The sequence below is a fragment of the Sphaeramia orbicularis genome, chromosome 3 (assembly GCF_902148855.1).
Source record: "Sphaeramia orbicularis chromosome 3, fSphaOr1.1, whole genome shotgun sequence".
Lineage (NCBI taxonomy): Eukaryota > Metazoa > Chordata > Actinopteri > Kurtiformes > Apogonidae > Sphaeramia > Sphaeramia orbicularis.
This window is the reverse complement of record NC_043959.1, coordinates 16,487,973-16,503,214: the sequence shown is the minus strand read 5'-3', so window position 1 is coordinate 16,503,214 and position 15,242 is coordinate 16,487,973. Positions and strand designations below refer to the sequence as shown.

Here is a 15,242-nt window from a genome sequence, read left to right as displayed (position 1 = left end):
GTGGAGGTGATACCATACATGAACTGGAACAGAACGGAACAGCACAGAACAGAAGGGAGCTAGACTGGACTGGACTGAACTGAACTAAACTGAACTGGACTACACTGGACTAAACTAAACTAAACTAATCTAAACTAAACTGAACCAGATCCAGTCCAGTGTGTGGTACAAGTCAGATTAAACCCACAGGCAGATTTCCAGTCTTTTCATCACTGAGTCTCATTATCAGTTTTATTCAGTTCATAAAACTGAACCAAAGCACAGACACAAACAGAGTAAAAAAACAGCTGAGGGGTTCAACTACTGAACCTACTGCCCTACATTTACTCTGGAACACTGACTGGAGCTCATCAGACTGGTTCTACTGTCCTTATTTAGGTCCAGCTAGCACACACACACACACACACACACACACACACAAAACTAAAACTAATAATAATAATAATAATAATAATAATAATAAAACACAGCCTGTTAACCTGTTAGCCATGTTAACCTTTACCTGGACTCATGGCTCAGGGGTTAAAGGGTTAATGACCTCTAAATGACCTGTTGACTGACCTTTTGTTGACCCATCTTCTGGTTCTCCAAGTCACCATCCCTGACTGGTTCTGGTTCTGGAGACCCCGGTGGACCGTCTCCCACTCTGTCCGTCTTTCCGTCGGCGTGGACCTGACAGGAGGAGGAGGAGGACGAGGCCGGAGACGAAGGAGGGATGGACGGAGAGGAGCAGGAGGAGGGGCCAAGGGGCGGATGTGCAGGGGAGGAGGAGGAAGGGGGCGTGGTGGCCGAAGGAGGGGCCACGTGGTCGCCGCGGAGACGCATCATCTCCTGTCGTAGCGTGTCGTTCTCTGCGGTCAGCTCCTGCCGCTCCCTCCGGACACCGGTCAGCTCTTTGGTTAAAGTGTCCAGGCGCTGGCGGAGCTGACGGACCTCATCACGGGCTCGGTTACGTTCAGCGCGGACCTACAAACGCACACAGGACCAAGAAGATTAAAAATATATTTTAACCCATAAAGACCCAGAGATACTTTTATGTCAGTTCACAAATGAATTTGTCTCTATATTTAACCCTTTAAACAGAATTTATCACCATTTATTCTAATATTATCCTCTGTATTTTGTGTTTTTTCAGTGTAAATCCTGTATTTTCTATATTTAATTCACTGATCATGTAGATGTTCATTAAAGCTAGATTAAAATTGATGGTTATTATATCAGAAACAGATCAAACTGAATAAACAGTTTTAACTTTTTCAGTCCAATCTGTCATTAACTGAACATAAATCCACTGCGTCCATCCATTTTTTATTTAATTTGTTCAGTTTGTTGTTTATTTTCTCAATGACATTTATTATTTTGTAAATTTTATGATTTGCTTTTGTTCATTTTGTTAATGTGATTGAAAGTACTTATTTTATTTGGTTTTGTAACAGAGGATTCACATGTATATATAATATTTTACAGTGGGGTATTTTTATATTTTTCTTTTCTTTCCAGAAAAGAACAAAACAATCTACATTTATTTTTCTGTCTATATCTCCAGTGCCTTCACCTGTTGTTTTCTTATCCTTTTTTTAAACAACAGAACAGTTATACATTTGAAAACTGAAAACAAAAAGACAAAACCTACTGATGCAAACCCCCCTTTTTAAAAACAGTTTGATGGTTTTTCTTAAAATGGTGCCTCTGTCTTTAGTGCTGTTTTCTGTTAAAATGTGAACCATTTACTTCGTCCTAAATAACCCCTGTCCTGTAGTGCCCTGCCATGTCCTGTTCTAAACATAAAGGACTGACTTTGCTCCACTTCTCCCTCCAGTTGGCCGTGCAGTCGGACCACCACCTCATGGTCTTCTCCATCTGGGCCGCCCTGGCCCGGGCCTCCTCTAGCTCCCGGAGCCTCAGTTCCTCCCTGCTCTCCCAGTCGGCCCCGGCTCCATCGCCCATGGGTCCCAGGCCCAGACCTCCGAACCCGGGGGAGAGCAGCAGGGGGGGGCTGGAGCTGGGGGTCCCCCCTGTGGGGCTGGGTGTGTGTGTGAGGCTGTCGGGGGAGCGGATCCCCCGGTCCGACCCCAGACCCAGACTGCACAGAAGGCTGCCTCCGCCTGACTTGCCGCCGTCAGACAGGTGGGGGCTAGGGGTGTGGTTCATGATGAAGGCACAGAGGATGACGATGAGGAGGATGAAGGGGGCGGGGCTCCAGCACAGAGGTTCAGGAAAACATGGTCCTCCTCAGACACTGGTCAGCCTGTAAACACAACAACAAGAGGAACACATGAAGCTCAGCAGGAAAATTAACATATGTGACATCATTACATTAATAAATAAATCTGACACATGATCTGAGAAAAAAACTGTTTAATTCACACATTTAGTGAAACCTCAGTATGAGACGGTTGGACAGTAGACGACTGGACATTCTAAACGGACCCTTTAATAAATAAACTGTTCATAAACGTTGGGGGGCTCTGGTGTGTCTGCTGGAAAAAACACAAAGACCTGAGGTGGGTTCAAAGCCCAGATACTCTGATACATGTCATGTCCTTTAGATCCAAACCTGCACCAACTGTGACACTGGAACCTAAAAAGACTTTTAACACAACAACACAGAAAATGTCTGATGAGCTCCATCCACTGATTCAGAAAACTGTCATCAATGAACCCGTTGACAAAAAGAAGAGCACAGACACACCATGATCTAGAACAACTACAACGGATAAACATGGAAAATAGATGAAAGTTTATTTCTAGAATCTCATAAAGTTTCAATATTAACATTTACAATTATTTTTCATAATAAAAATGATAAAAAATGCAAGTCCACTTTTTTATTTTTTACTATAACTCATTGTTTTATAAGCATTTATTACCTATAATAATGATAATTAATGGACAGATATTGAAAGTTAAGTTCATCCTGAAAGAAAAAGTACAAAAGAAAAGACAATTTCTGACAAGTTCATTACAAAACAAAACTATGAAATGTAGTCCTGTTATAATATTAGTCTCAAAAGTATAAGGACTTTTCAGCTTTATTGTTCACTTAATGTTAGGATTCCATTACATTCATAGAATAAATTAAATACTTATCTATATTTTACTTTGTTTTTGGGGGTAATTGGTCATCTGTAGCCTTCCTAATGTAGTCCATGTGCATCTGTTTGTTTGGTTTTGTTTTGTTTTTTTTTAACTCATTTTTTATTTGATGTACACATATAAACACACATGGTTTAGTGTGTTTCTAAAACACTGGAGGACAAAACGACACAACCCCCCCCCCCAAAAAAAAAAAAAACAAAAAAAAAAACAAACAAAAAAAACATCTAATGTTAAAAAACAGTCTGAGGAAAAGACTGGCAGAAAAGATGAAACCCCCCCATCTGCTGTCAGGACTTAATCTAAGTCCAGAGGACTAACAGACAGACAGCTGGTCCACATGACTGAGGACAATTCTTCTTCTACTGTTAAATGTGAAGCAGCTCCACATCAAACACAAACAAAATGGGTTTAACCCTTAAAGACCCAGTTCCACTTTAGAGGCAGCTCTCAAATCCATTTGTCTATATTTAACCATTTCATAAGTGATTTATCACCATTTATTATTATATTATCCTCTGTATTTTGTGTTTTTTCAATGAAAATCCTGTATTTTCTTATATTTAATTCACTGATCATGTAGATGTTCATTAAAACTCAAATTAAAGTTGATTGTCATAATATCAGAAACAAAAAAAACTGAAGAAAATGTGACTTTCAACAAAATATGATCATAAACTAAACATAAAATAAGCCTAAATGCAGTAAGACATAAAAGGATTCAAACAACCTGAAAAGTCCAGTTCCCCCTGTAGGAACTATTTACAGAGAATATTTGGGTTTGAAAGGTTTTTACTGGGTTTTTGTTCATTTTATTTTTTTAATCTACATAAACCAAGTGTGTCCATCCACTGTCACTGATCCACCTCCATGGGTCTTACTGGTCAATCAATGTTGTAGAAGATGATGGTGTTTCCACGGTAACTACGGGGCCTCTGAACGTCCAAATGGGTCTTATCTGATGACCATGAAAAGACGAAGAACTGTATTTTACACCAATTACTGACATGGATTGATAAGATTAGTGGATCAACAGGTATTAAACAGTTTAGATCAGTAGATGGTTTAGGTTAAAGGTGGATGTTTGCATCTTTATGTGCATGAACAGGTGAACAGTCATCCTGTAGCAAACACATGTTTGGAGCTGGATCATTCTTCCTAACAGCTGACAGCAGTAGAAGCTCTGTCCTACTCTGTTCAGATCATACTCTGTTGTTCTTCCACTTATGTTCTCAGTTTTCCCAGCAGGACCCTTTCTCCACTCTTATTATTACATTTCTTTAGTTCTTTGCTCCTTCTTTCACGCTCCACTCACTTATCGATCTGTTTAAATCCATTTCCTTCCACCTTTAAGTCATGGTTTGTGCACAGTTTTAAACACTTAAACACCTGTAAACCCTTTAGACACAGTGAAAGCACAAACATAAAACCATTACTGCAGATCCTATTCTGTACCTGACAATTTAAACACACACATAAACTGGTATTAGACTAAGTGGAAGTGACAATACAAACACTGAACACACAAACAGACTCTGAACAAATGGAATAAACTACTACTACCAGACAACTGGAAACATTTTACATCTGATCTAAACTGTTTAATACCTGTTGATCCACTAATCCTATCAATCCATGTCAATAATTGGTGTAAAATACAGTTCTTTATCTTTCATGGTCATCAGATATGACCATTTGGACGTTCAGAGGCTCTGTAGTTACTGTGGAAACACTGTCATCTTCTACATTGATTCACCAGTAAAACCCATAGAGTTGGATCAATAACAGTGGAGAAAATGCACAAAAATTACTAAAAAAAAAACCCTACAAAATAATAAATAATGTGTTAAAATAAGCCAAAGAATTCACTAAAATGAAGTAAAAACAGAATAAGACAAGCCACACAATGAGCAAAAAAAGCCAAAGTAATGGATAATATGAGAACAATTTATAATAAATCAACAAAATAAGTAACGTGAAGAAAATAAGCCACAAAGTGAAGTAAACTGAAGAACAAAATAAAAAAAGGCAAGAAAATGAACAAAAACATGTAAAATAATAAATACCATGGAGAAAATAAGCTACAAAATGCACAAAATGAATAAAGAATTAAAACACTGATTCACCAGTAAAACCCATGGAGTTGGATCAATGACGGTGGATGGACACACTAGGTTTATGTTCAGTTAATGATAATATTTATTTGAAAACACCGCTTTTTCTTCAAGTTGATCTGTTTCTGATACAATAACACTCAACTTTAATCTGAGTTTTAATGAACATCTACACGATCAGTGAATTAAATACACGAAAATACAGGATTTACACTGAAAAAGGCAAAATACAGAGGATAAAATTACAATAAATGTTGAAAAGTCACTTTAAAAAGCTTAAATAGAGAGAAATCCATTTGTGAACTGATATAAAAGTATGTGTGGGTCTTTAAGGGTTAAACACTTCTAATACTAGAAGCACTCGGAGAGCGCAGACCTCCGCCAAGGCTGATCAGTGCCCCCCCCCCCCCCCCCCCCCCCCCCCCCGATCACCACCAAAATTTAATCATTTCTTCCTTTCTTCCTTATCCCATTTCCAACAAACCCTGAAAATTTCATCAAAATCTGTCCATAACTTTTTGAGTTATGTTGCACACTAACGGACAGACAAACAGACAAACAAACAAACAAACCCTGGCAAAAACATAACCTCCTTGGCGGAGGTAATAAACCCTTCCATGGGGCTGATGTCTGTGTAGAAATGTGGATATAAAGTAGTTCAAAGCAGCTCCACCTCCAGCAGAACCAACATGAACATGTACACACACTGAATCTATTAATAATCTAATATAACAGAATAAAACATTAGAGCAAAACAACACCCTTCAGTGAACGTAATAGAACTGGGTCAATGTCAGTATAAGGAGATGTTCAGACCCAAAAACACCTGCAGATGTTCCTCTGAACTGTATGAATGTGTTCAGTCGACTGTAGGCTCAGACCAAAACACATGAAACAGATATGTCCACCCTGTTACGGACAAATCCATGTAAATATAAGTGACAGGGTGGACAGTTTAGGCTAACGTTAGCATTTAAAGTCCACATGTTGGACCTGGAGTTGGTAAAGTAGGTCATCTTTGAACAGGACTGTGGAATGTCCAACAAATATATGTAAAATTAATGAACAGGTTTAAATGAAACCATATTCTGTGGTGACGGGGTGGACATGATGAGAACACATCTAAGAACAAACACAACATGATGAAAATGTTCAAATGTAAATAATAAACGTTCTCAAATAAAGACACTCAAAATAATGATGTCATCAGTGATGTCATCAACCAGATTATTAAAGGGGCGGTTCCTCCAAAGTAACAGGGTGGACAGCAACTTCAAGGACACGTGGAGAACATTAGATATTATTATGAAAGTAAAATATAAATGATCAAAATTATAAAATTAAAAAATGCAAAAACTGACGTGGCACGTAAAAAGAACACGTGCGTGAAATAATGAAAGAATCAGGTGAAAAGTGTCTAAGAAATGGGATGGACAAATCGTCAAAGTTGAAATGATAAAATATGTATTTAAAAAATGTAAAAATTTAAATTCAGCCACTAAATGGTGCACTACACTTGTCCTAGTGGTAAAAACCATGCATGTGAAATTAGAAAAGAAACAGGTGAATAGTGTCAGAGAAATGGGTTGGACCGAACTGTTGGACGGGTAAGAATATAAGACTGAATGATAAAACTGAGGCATTCAAATACAGTCACGGAAAAAAATCTTCGCCCACCCTTGTTTTCTTCAATTTCTTGTTCATTTTAATGCCTGGTCCAACTAACGGTCCATTTGTTTGGACAAATATAATGATATCAACAAAAATAGCTCATAGTAGTTTAATTTCAGAGCTGATATCTATCCATTTAACATGTTTTCTTGGTAACAACCAAAATCACTTCAGTTCTTACATCAATATCTATGGCATTGTACTGACAAAAACAGTGCTTTTAAGCATTCCATGTTTTCTTTTCTGTCTGTTTTAGTCACATGACACACACAGGAGTTAGAACTGGATTACAGAACCATTGTTTTGGATGACATTGGATGGAATAATAATTTTTTCCACGACTGTATATGGTGACATGTATTAAAAACAAAGTGGCTGAAAGGAAGTGCAATGATCTTGTAATGTTTGTATTGAGTTTATGAAAGAGGAAAGTGGAATGAGCTGAGCTTTAACCCTTTAAAAGGCTCTTATAGAAATACTCTGAAATTCAAAATGTCTACCTTAGTGTGTTATTGGAGGACATAACAAGACTTTATTACCCCCGCCAGGAGGTATTGTGATCAATTTGCTTTGTGTGTTTGTTTGTTTGGTAGCAACTTTACAGGAAAACTATTCCAACCATCTTTACCAAATTTTACCCACAGATAGCCCTAGGCCCCGGGATGAACCCATTAAATTTTGGGTCAAGTAGGCCAAAGTTCAAGGTCACAGCAAGGTCACAAAATCTCAAATTTTCCTATCTCTCATCATTGAGCAATTTTCCAAAATTCATAAAAATTTCAAAACGACTTCGATTAGCCTCCAATTTGAGCCACCTGTAGCTTATAATAATATCTTGTATCTGGCACAAAATTGTCCACATCCACTGTGGAATCTGGACTCTGTGGACATTTATATTTAACATTGAAAATCCCATTTACAACACATTTTTCATTATAACTCAACAAATATTGATTGGAATTTAATATAATTTGACATACACATGACTGGTACCAAGCTTCAACTTTTTCTGCTGTATGGAACAACCTGGAAACTGTTTAATTTAAAAAGAAATAGTTGATCCACACATGCACACCGTTCGGGGTGCTTGGCGGAGGTTTGCACTCTCTGAACACTTGTTAGTATTGTAAAAGTTTTTTTTATTGTCATGTAGAAAACCAAAGTCAATGAAGTTACCGTATTTGGCTCCTTTCCCATATGTGTAAAACAAAAAAAAGAAATCCAAGAAGTATATATAAAAACACCAGAGTCATTCATGTGTTTACACTCTGACATGTCGTGGCTGTTGTTCTATTGTTTATTTGTGTTTCTGTGGTTTTTCCTTCAGCTCAGACCACTCACACTGTTCCCTCTGATCTCTGACACCAACAGAACGGTTTCATCCACAGAACCATTGCTCTGATACTTCCTCAGACTCTGACATTTAAACCCTGCACATGTGAAAGTCCCAGTAGATCTGCAGGTTCTGAAGTTCTTAGACCAGCTCAGACCGTCTGGCACCAACAACCAGGTCACGTTCAAAGTCACTTAAAATCATCCTTTAAATGTCAGCAGCAGATTTTCTACATCAGTGGTTCTCAACTGGTGGGTCCAGACCCTAAAGTGGGTCCAAACCTGTTTCCAGTGGGTCTCTGGGCCTTTGGGTTAAAATAATGTTAATAAACCAAACCTGGGTTTTATTTGTATGGATCTGAGCCCTGTCCATTCACACTCCCCAACAGTAGGGGGCACTAATGCACTGTAATGATAATTAATGCCAGACATTTAACAGAATAAAAGAAGAACCAACAGTTCCTATTCATATCATGTTTACACTCAAGTCTGACAGTGACTCCATCAGATCTGGTTTTTCTCCATTGGACTAAAACCTCAGTGGGTTTAATTCTACAATAGTTCCTTTTCCGCTGGACATATGTGCAAAATTTTACCCATATTTAATAAATGTCGAAAAAACGGAAGTGCGTAATGTCGGTTTCTCCATTAAATCACAGATGCAATGATTTGTTTATTTATTATCACAAAATAACAAGAGAAGTCATTCCATAAACATGGTGACTAATGTAAATATGGTGTCTATTTACAGATGTATTCATTATTATTATATATTACCCCTCTATCTCAAACTAAATTTAAAAATGATTGGGTTTCCTGGTGTGTCCACATACCGACACGTTTCTTCTTCTTCACTTTTTGTAACGTCCGTCAACATCAATTTTTTTAATTCACCTGACTCTAGTTGCGTGAAAAGGTCTTTCCATTGCAGTTTTGCATAATATACCATTTACACAACACCTGAAAAACCCCCTCTTGCCAGTGCAAAAACTTTAATCGAAAAACGAGTTTTGGCGAAATTGTTTTTCCATTAGGTAAATTTTTATGCACAAGTTATATTTGCGCAATTTGAGGGTCAATGGAAATGCGACTATTAAGTGACTGAATGAACTTTGAATTTAACTGAGTTCATGTTTAGTTTTGGGTCAAATGGACCTAATTCAGTGTTAAAAGGAATATTTCCATATGTTTCATCACCACCTGTTGGTCAGTTTGGTTTATCATTAAACTGGTCTGTGTGTAAATATATACGCTGAAAGCTTATAATACGTACAGATAAAACGCCAATTAAAAGTGGCGCATTATCTGTATGCAGTTCATGATATCACATTGCATACAGTGATATTCTGGATCATCTCAGGTTCAAAACACAACATCTGTTTATTAAATACACTTGAGGAATTTAACTGTTATTAATGTGGGTCTGGTCTGGCCACTGGGGGGGGGGGGGGGGGGGGGTAATGGGTTCAAAATAGGGCTGCACCATACTGGAAAAAACGGACACTGCACATTTTTTTTTTACCCTTATTGCAATATGAAAAATATCTGTGTGGTGCTGACATAAATGTTCAAGCTAATATGTTGTGTTTCCTCTGGTTGTGTTGACACAGAACACGTTTCAGTTTCATCCTTCTATAGCTGAAATAATTCCAGATAACTGACACTGCTTTTCTTTTTGGCACCAAGTCTTTGTTTTTGGTGATTTTCTCTTGTTCACTGCTCATTTTTCAATGTTGTTACCAGTGACTCACTCCAAACTGATTAAGAACAATTGTGATTGGTGGATGGCTGTGTGCAGTGTGTGTGTTGGGCACCCAAGTTGAACTTAGATGCCTCCTTCAAATCACAATTTAAACATTGGATGAAGGAAAACCAAGTCTGAGACCATCAGTAGATTGTCCTCCCTGTGTTGTTCTGTGTGTTTTTATGATGTTTTGCCGTTTGTTGATTGTCTTTCTTGTCACCTGCCTCGGGACTACCAATGGAAATTAGCACTGTTGATACAATCTGGCATATTTACAGCTGCACTTGTTGTAGATGTTCATTAACATGTACTGTCCCAAATAAATGAATAAATAAAGATGACAACATGTTAAGTTCATTTCCCTCTTACATTACAGGACTTGTGATGTGACTATTGCGCACACGTACATCGCGATGTCGATGCTCAAACTAGGGCTGCATGATTAATCAATTTTAAATCGAAATCAGACTTTTTAATTAGGACGATTTTTAAAAAAGGGAAATCGTAAAATTGATTTCATCTCTCTCGTGCCTTTGGGCCGTGCGCTTGGGGGCTACCGTAGGCTCCTCCTCCTATCAGTGACAGTGGTCTGTCACAGAAGTCCGTGTAATGACCGGACTTTAAATATGTTAATGAGCCTGCAGTGCTTATAGCAATGTAAACCGTGGCTTCACGCACAGATCCTGCAACTGAAATATAACTGCATGGGGATCACTCATCTTATGTTGTCCCGGATCCGTACCGTACTGTCTTCTTCCGATCCGGGTCCGGGTCTCGGGGTCATCAGCCTCAGCAGAGGAGCCCAGACAGCCCTGTGCTCACACACATCCACCAGCTCCACAGATAGAATCCTTCCAGCGTGTCCTGGGTCGGTCTGTTCCACGCACGGATCCCCCAGTTTAAATAGAACCACATGGGGATCACTCATATTCCGTGGTCCACGCACGCATGACTGATGCCTGTCACTGACTTACACTGGTATCACTGCTGTGGCCCACATACCCCAAAAAGGAAAAAAAAAAAAAAAAACATGTTTTTTAACAATTAATTTAGTCCTCTTATTTGCTAAATTTTTCATTCACAAAGGTAAGTTCTGTAACACAAAACCAAATATAATTTATTTTTTGAAAGATGTTGAACTTTATTTAAAGCTGTTAGATATATCCGGAAACTAAAAGGCTATAAAAAAAAAACAGAAGTATTTGCTCTGATTTGGACATTGTATTATAGTGTATTCCCCCTGGCAAACTTATGTTATTTTCTTGTTGTATACATTGTTTGTACACTCTACTTCATTCAATAAAGATTTAATTAAGAAAAAATAAACTTCTGTGGGTTCATCACGTGTTACCATCACAGATTTGAGGTCAGAGTAGTGCCTTGCATTGTAGGCTGCTCATGAAAACGACATGCTGACTTCTGTTGTCTTTTGTAGTTTTACCCAAAAATCGAAATCGAAAATCGAGTTTTCAGAGGAAAAAAATCGGGATTTTTTTTTTTTGCCAAAATCGAGTAGCCCTAGCTCAAACTATATATTGTGCAACTCTAACCAGGACAGTAGCAGGATCTAGCAACCGCGCACGCACACGCGCACACACACACACACACACACAAGTCTATTCCAGATGAATCTCAACCCTCTGTGGAACTTTGGGACGGTAACATGAGTCCAGGGTGAATATTGGGGTGAACGTTTCACCACAGAAATGTCACCGAAAAATGAAAAGCTGATGTTTTTACTTTTCAACACAATCAAGGTGAAGGCGCTGGTGTCACGGATGGCCAAGCGCAAATTAAATACTTCTACCAGTTCAATAAAAAGCCCTCTTTAAGCAGGTTTCTCCTGAAATCAGATCCATATGTGGGAACGTACGTCCACACTACGGCGTTGACACACGGACGTTTTATTTGGAGACACTGAGGTTGGAGAAGACAACAGAGGTTTGACACACAGACAGGAAATGAGGCCTTTGGATTGGTTTACACAAAATTACATCCCATAATGTTCTCAAACACTTATGTCCTTTCATCTCAGCCAGTTTATGTGTGTGAAACTTGTGATGTTAATACACTACAAACAAAAAGTTAAGGATATTTAATTTTTTTTGGTCATTGCTTTGGTCATTTTTGCCATCTGTAAATAAAACTGTCTGGTCATTAAAAAAATGGATTTTAATTCAATTCACACACAAAAAAGTAAAAAGCGCTGTGCAAGAAACCCAACTGAAAAAAAAAGCCCAAAAATTAAAAATATCCTCAACTTTTTGTTTGTAGTGTATATACAAACTCACATGTCCCTGAAACACTGAACATACTGTCCTGTTATGTTTGTATTAAATGTTTCCAATGTCCCTGTACATCATCGTCTGTTCTATGTGGATCAGAACCAGTTGAATGTGTGAGGTTGTCAGGTTCTATCTCCATGTTCCTGTCCTGTGGTCTGGATGCAAATCAATCTAACTATAGAAGTGGGCGGGGCTTTCACTGGAGGAGAAATCAACTCATCCAGTCACAGTCCGTATGTGACTTCTATCAGTGATCAATGGGATCTAGACTGATATCTGGAACCATTTACATGTTCTAAACCCTCAACATATCTAACAAATCTAAATTTCTCAAAACTGTGAAAAAACTTTGTAGATATAGTCCCAAAAAAGATAAAGATAAAATTAGAAATGAATCCGACCAATGTTTGAGGTTAATTTCTAATCTAATCCAATTTTATTTAATCTACTCTCATGTAATCTAATCTAATTTTATTTAATCTACTCTAATGTAATCTAATCTAATTTTATTGAATCTACTGTAATCTAATCTAGTCTAATATAATCTAGTCTAACCTAATCTAATGTAGTCTAATTTAATCTTATTTAATTTAATATAGTTTTATTTAATCTAATCTAATTTTATTTAATCTAATCTAGTCTAATCTAATTTTATTTGATCTAATCTAATCTAATTTTATTTAATCTAATCTAATCTAGTCTAATCTAATCTAATTTTATTTAATTTTGTTTCATTTAATCTAATCTAGTGTAATCTAATCTTATTTAATTTTGTTTTATTTAATCTAATCTAATCTAGTCCAATCTAATTTTATTTAATATAATCTTATTTAATCTAATCAAATCTAATCTAATCAACTCTAATCTCATTTTAGATGCACTGGAGTCTGACTGTATCTGTGTCAGTGTTCTTCTGTCTTGTCCTTTTGGTTTTCTGTCCTACTAACTGGTTGATGTTCATGTACCTGTCAAACCCTGTCAGATCATATCTGTGTTCAGTCCAGCGCCTGTAGACCAACTACAAACACACACACACAGAAAGGATCCAAACCCCACAGATCAGTGAGTTTAGTTCCTGCTGTGAAGATGGAAAAGGTCGACTCAGAGAGAAGCAGCTGAAACTAGACAAACTGCTGGAACTGATGGAAAAGGAGTGGGTGTGATGGGTTTTACCCCCCCATTCCACAGGGAGTGGGGGGGTGAACTGAGCATGCTCAGATGTCTATGGAAAGAACAAGGTTTGAACAAATTGAACAAACAGTTGAATTTATATGAATATTTAAATAAATCCTACATTCAGAACGCTCAGCACAGACACGTCAGGGGTTAAAGTCTAGAAGCAGAATGTAATGGAGACACACACACACACACACACACACACTGTATTATTCATGACCAAGAATCTGCATTGCCTCTTGCCCTGTTAAACACACACATACACGCGCATACACACACACACACACACACACACACCAATAGAACAGTTGTACTGTAGGTCTGAAAAGGGGCCGTTCCAGTGCATGTTAGTACAGGCTAATAATGAACAGTACACATTCCAACGGAGAGGATTTATCCACCTGGAAGAACTGAGGACGACTGAGGAGGTACTGATGTAAGAGGGAGCATCCATCAGAGATCCTGTCAGCGCAACACACACACACACACACACACCCTCCTGTTCCCTCTCAGATGAGGTCTGGGTTTAAAGGTGGATGTTTGGGTCTTTAAGGGTTAAAGGTGGACGTTTGGGTCTTTAAGGGTTACAAGCAGACGTTTGGGTCTTTAAGGGTTAAAGGTGAATGTTTCGGTCTTTAAGGGTTAAAGGTGAACGTTTGGGTCTTTAAGGGTTAAAGGTGAATGTTTCGGTCTTTAAGGGTTAAAGGTGGACATTTGGGTCTTTAAGGGTTAAAGGCGGACGTTTTGGTCTTTATGGGTTAAAGGTGGACATTTGGGTCTTTAAGGGTTAAAGGCGGACGTTTTGGTCTTTAAGGGTTAAAGGTGGACATTTGGGTCTTTAAGGGTTAAAGGCGGACATTTGGGTCTTTATGGGTTAAAGGCGGATGTTTGGGTCTTTAAGGGTTAAAGGCGGACGTTTGGGTCTTTAAGGGTTAAAGGCGGACGTTTGGGTCTTTAAGGGTTAACTTCTGAGTCCAAACAGTTTTTACTACAGCTTCTCCTTTTCTTTTCTAACATTCCTTTTCCTCTCTCACTCTGGTTCTGCTCACTTTTCCTGGTTCTCCCCTTTCTTCGCCCAACCTCCATGTGAACCCCACCCTCTGTCATCACACACCCATAAAACACCCCCACCCCACCCATAAACCCTTTGTCCTCTCTGTCCATATGCTTCTCAGCCTATGTTTAAACTTCACTCTCATATATTAAACATTACAAACACATCATCAGACCACATGTGACCCTGAGCTGGAGGTGGGTTTTCTGCCCCCCCACCCCACATGCACAAATCAACACAAATGTGTGTAGTAACGCTCTGAACAGAGGGTCAGGACCAACACAACAACACAAACCACGGGAGACAGGAGGTTCACAGCTTAGATTTATACAGACGAGACCAAAAAGACAAACAGAGGTGATACAAAGGAGTTCCCCAAGTGTGTGTGTGTGTGTGTGTGTGTGTGTGTGTGTGTGTGTGTGTGTGTGTATGTGTGTTGCATGAGTCAGCATGTGCACTCTTGTCTCTAAATCAGAACCAGGTCTTCGTCTCGTGCTCAGCGATGTTGGCTGATGTTGTAGCTTAAAACCACAGTGGAAGAAAAATCTGAGACACTCCCCTTGAATCATACTCACAGGATTCATTCACTTGTTGCAGTTACAGGTTTAACCCTTTAACCCCTGACATGTTCTCAAAGTAGGATTTATTTAAATATTCATATAAATTCAACCGTTTCCTCAATAGTTAAACTTCCATTTGTGCTAATAGAACAGACCTTGTTCTTTCATAGTTATCTGAGCATGCTCAGTTGAGCCCCCACCCCCTGTGGA

The 15,242-nt window shown here is 38.5% G+C and overlaps 1 protein-coding gene across 2 annotated transcripts in view; it reads right to left on the bottom strand.

Annotated features, from left to right (window-relative positions):
* ccdc102a (coiled-coil domain containing 102A) overlaps positions 1–15,242 on the bottom strand; it is a 108,920-nt gene that overhangs the window by 49,782 nt on the left and 43,896 nt on the right. For both annotated transcript variants that reach the window (XM_030162163.1, XM_030162171.1), the window contains exons 2-3: positions 1,798–2,248; positions 562–966 (exon numbers count right to left, since the gene is read on the bottom strand). In XM_030162163.1, coding sequence (XP_030018023.1) covers positions 562–966; positions 1,798–2,151 — 759 coding nt within the window. In that variant the 5' untranslated portion in view covers positions 2,152–2,248. The remainder of the gene's footprint in view (positions 1–561; positions 967–1,797; positions 2,249–15,242) is intronic.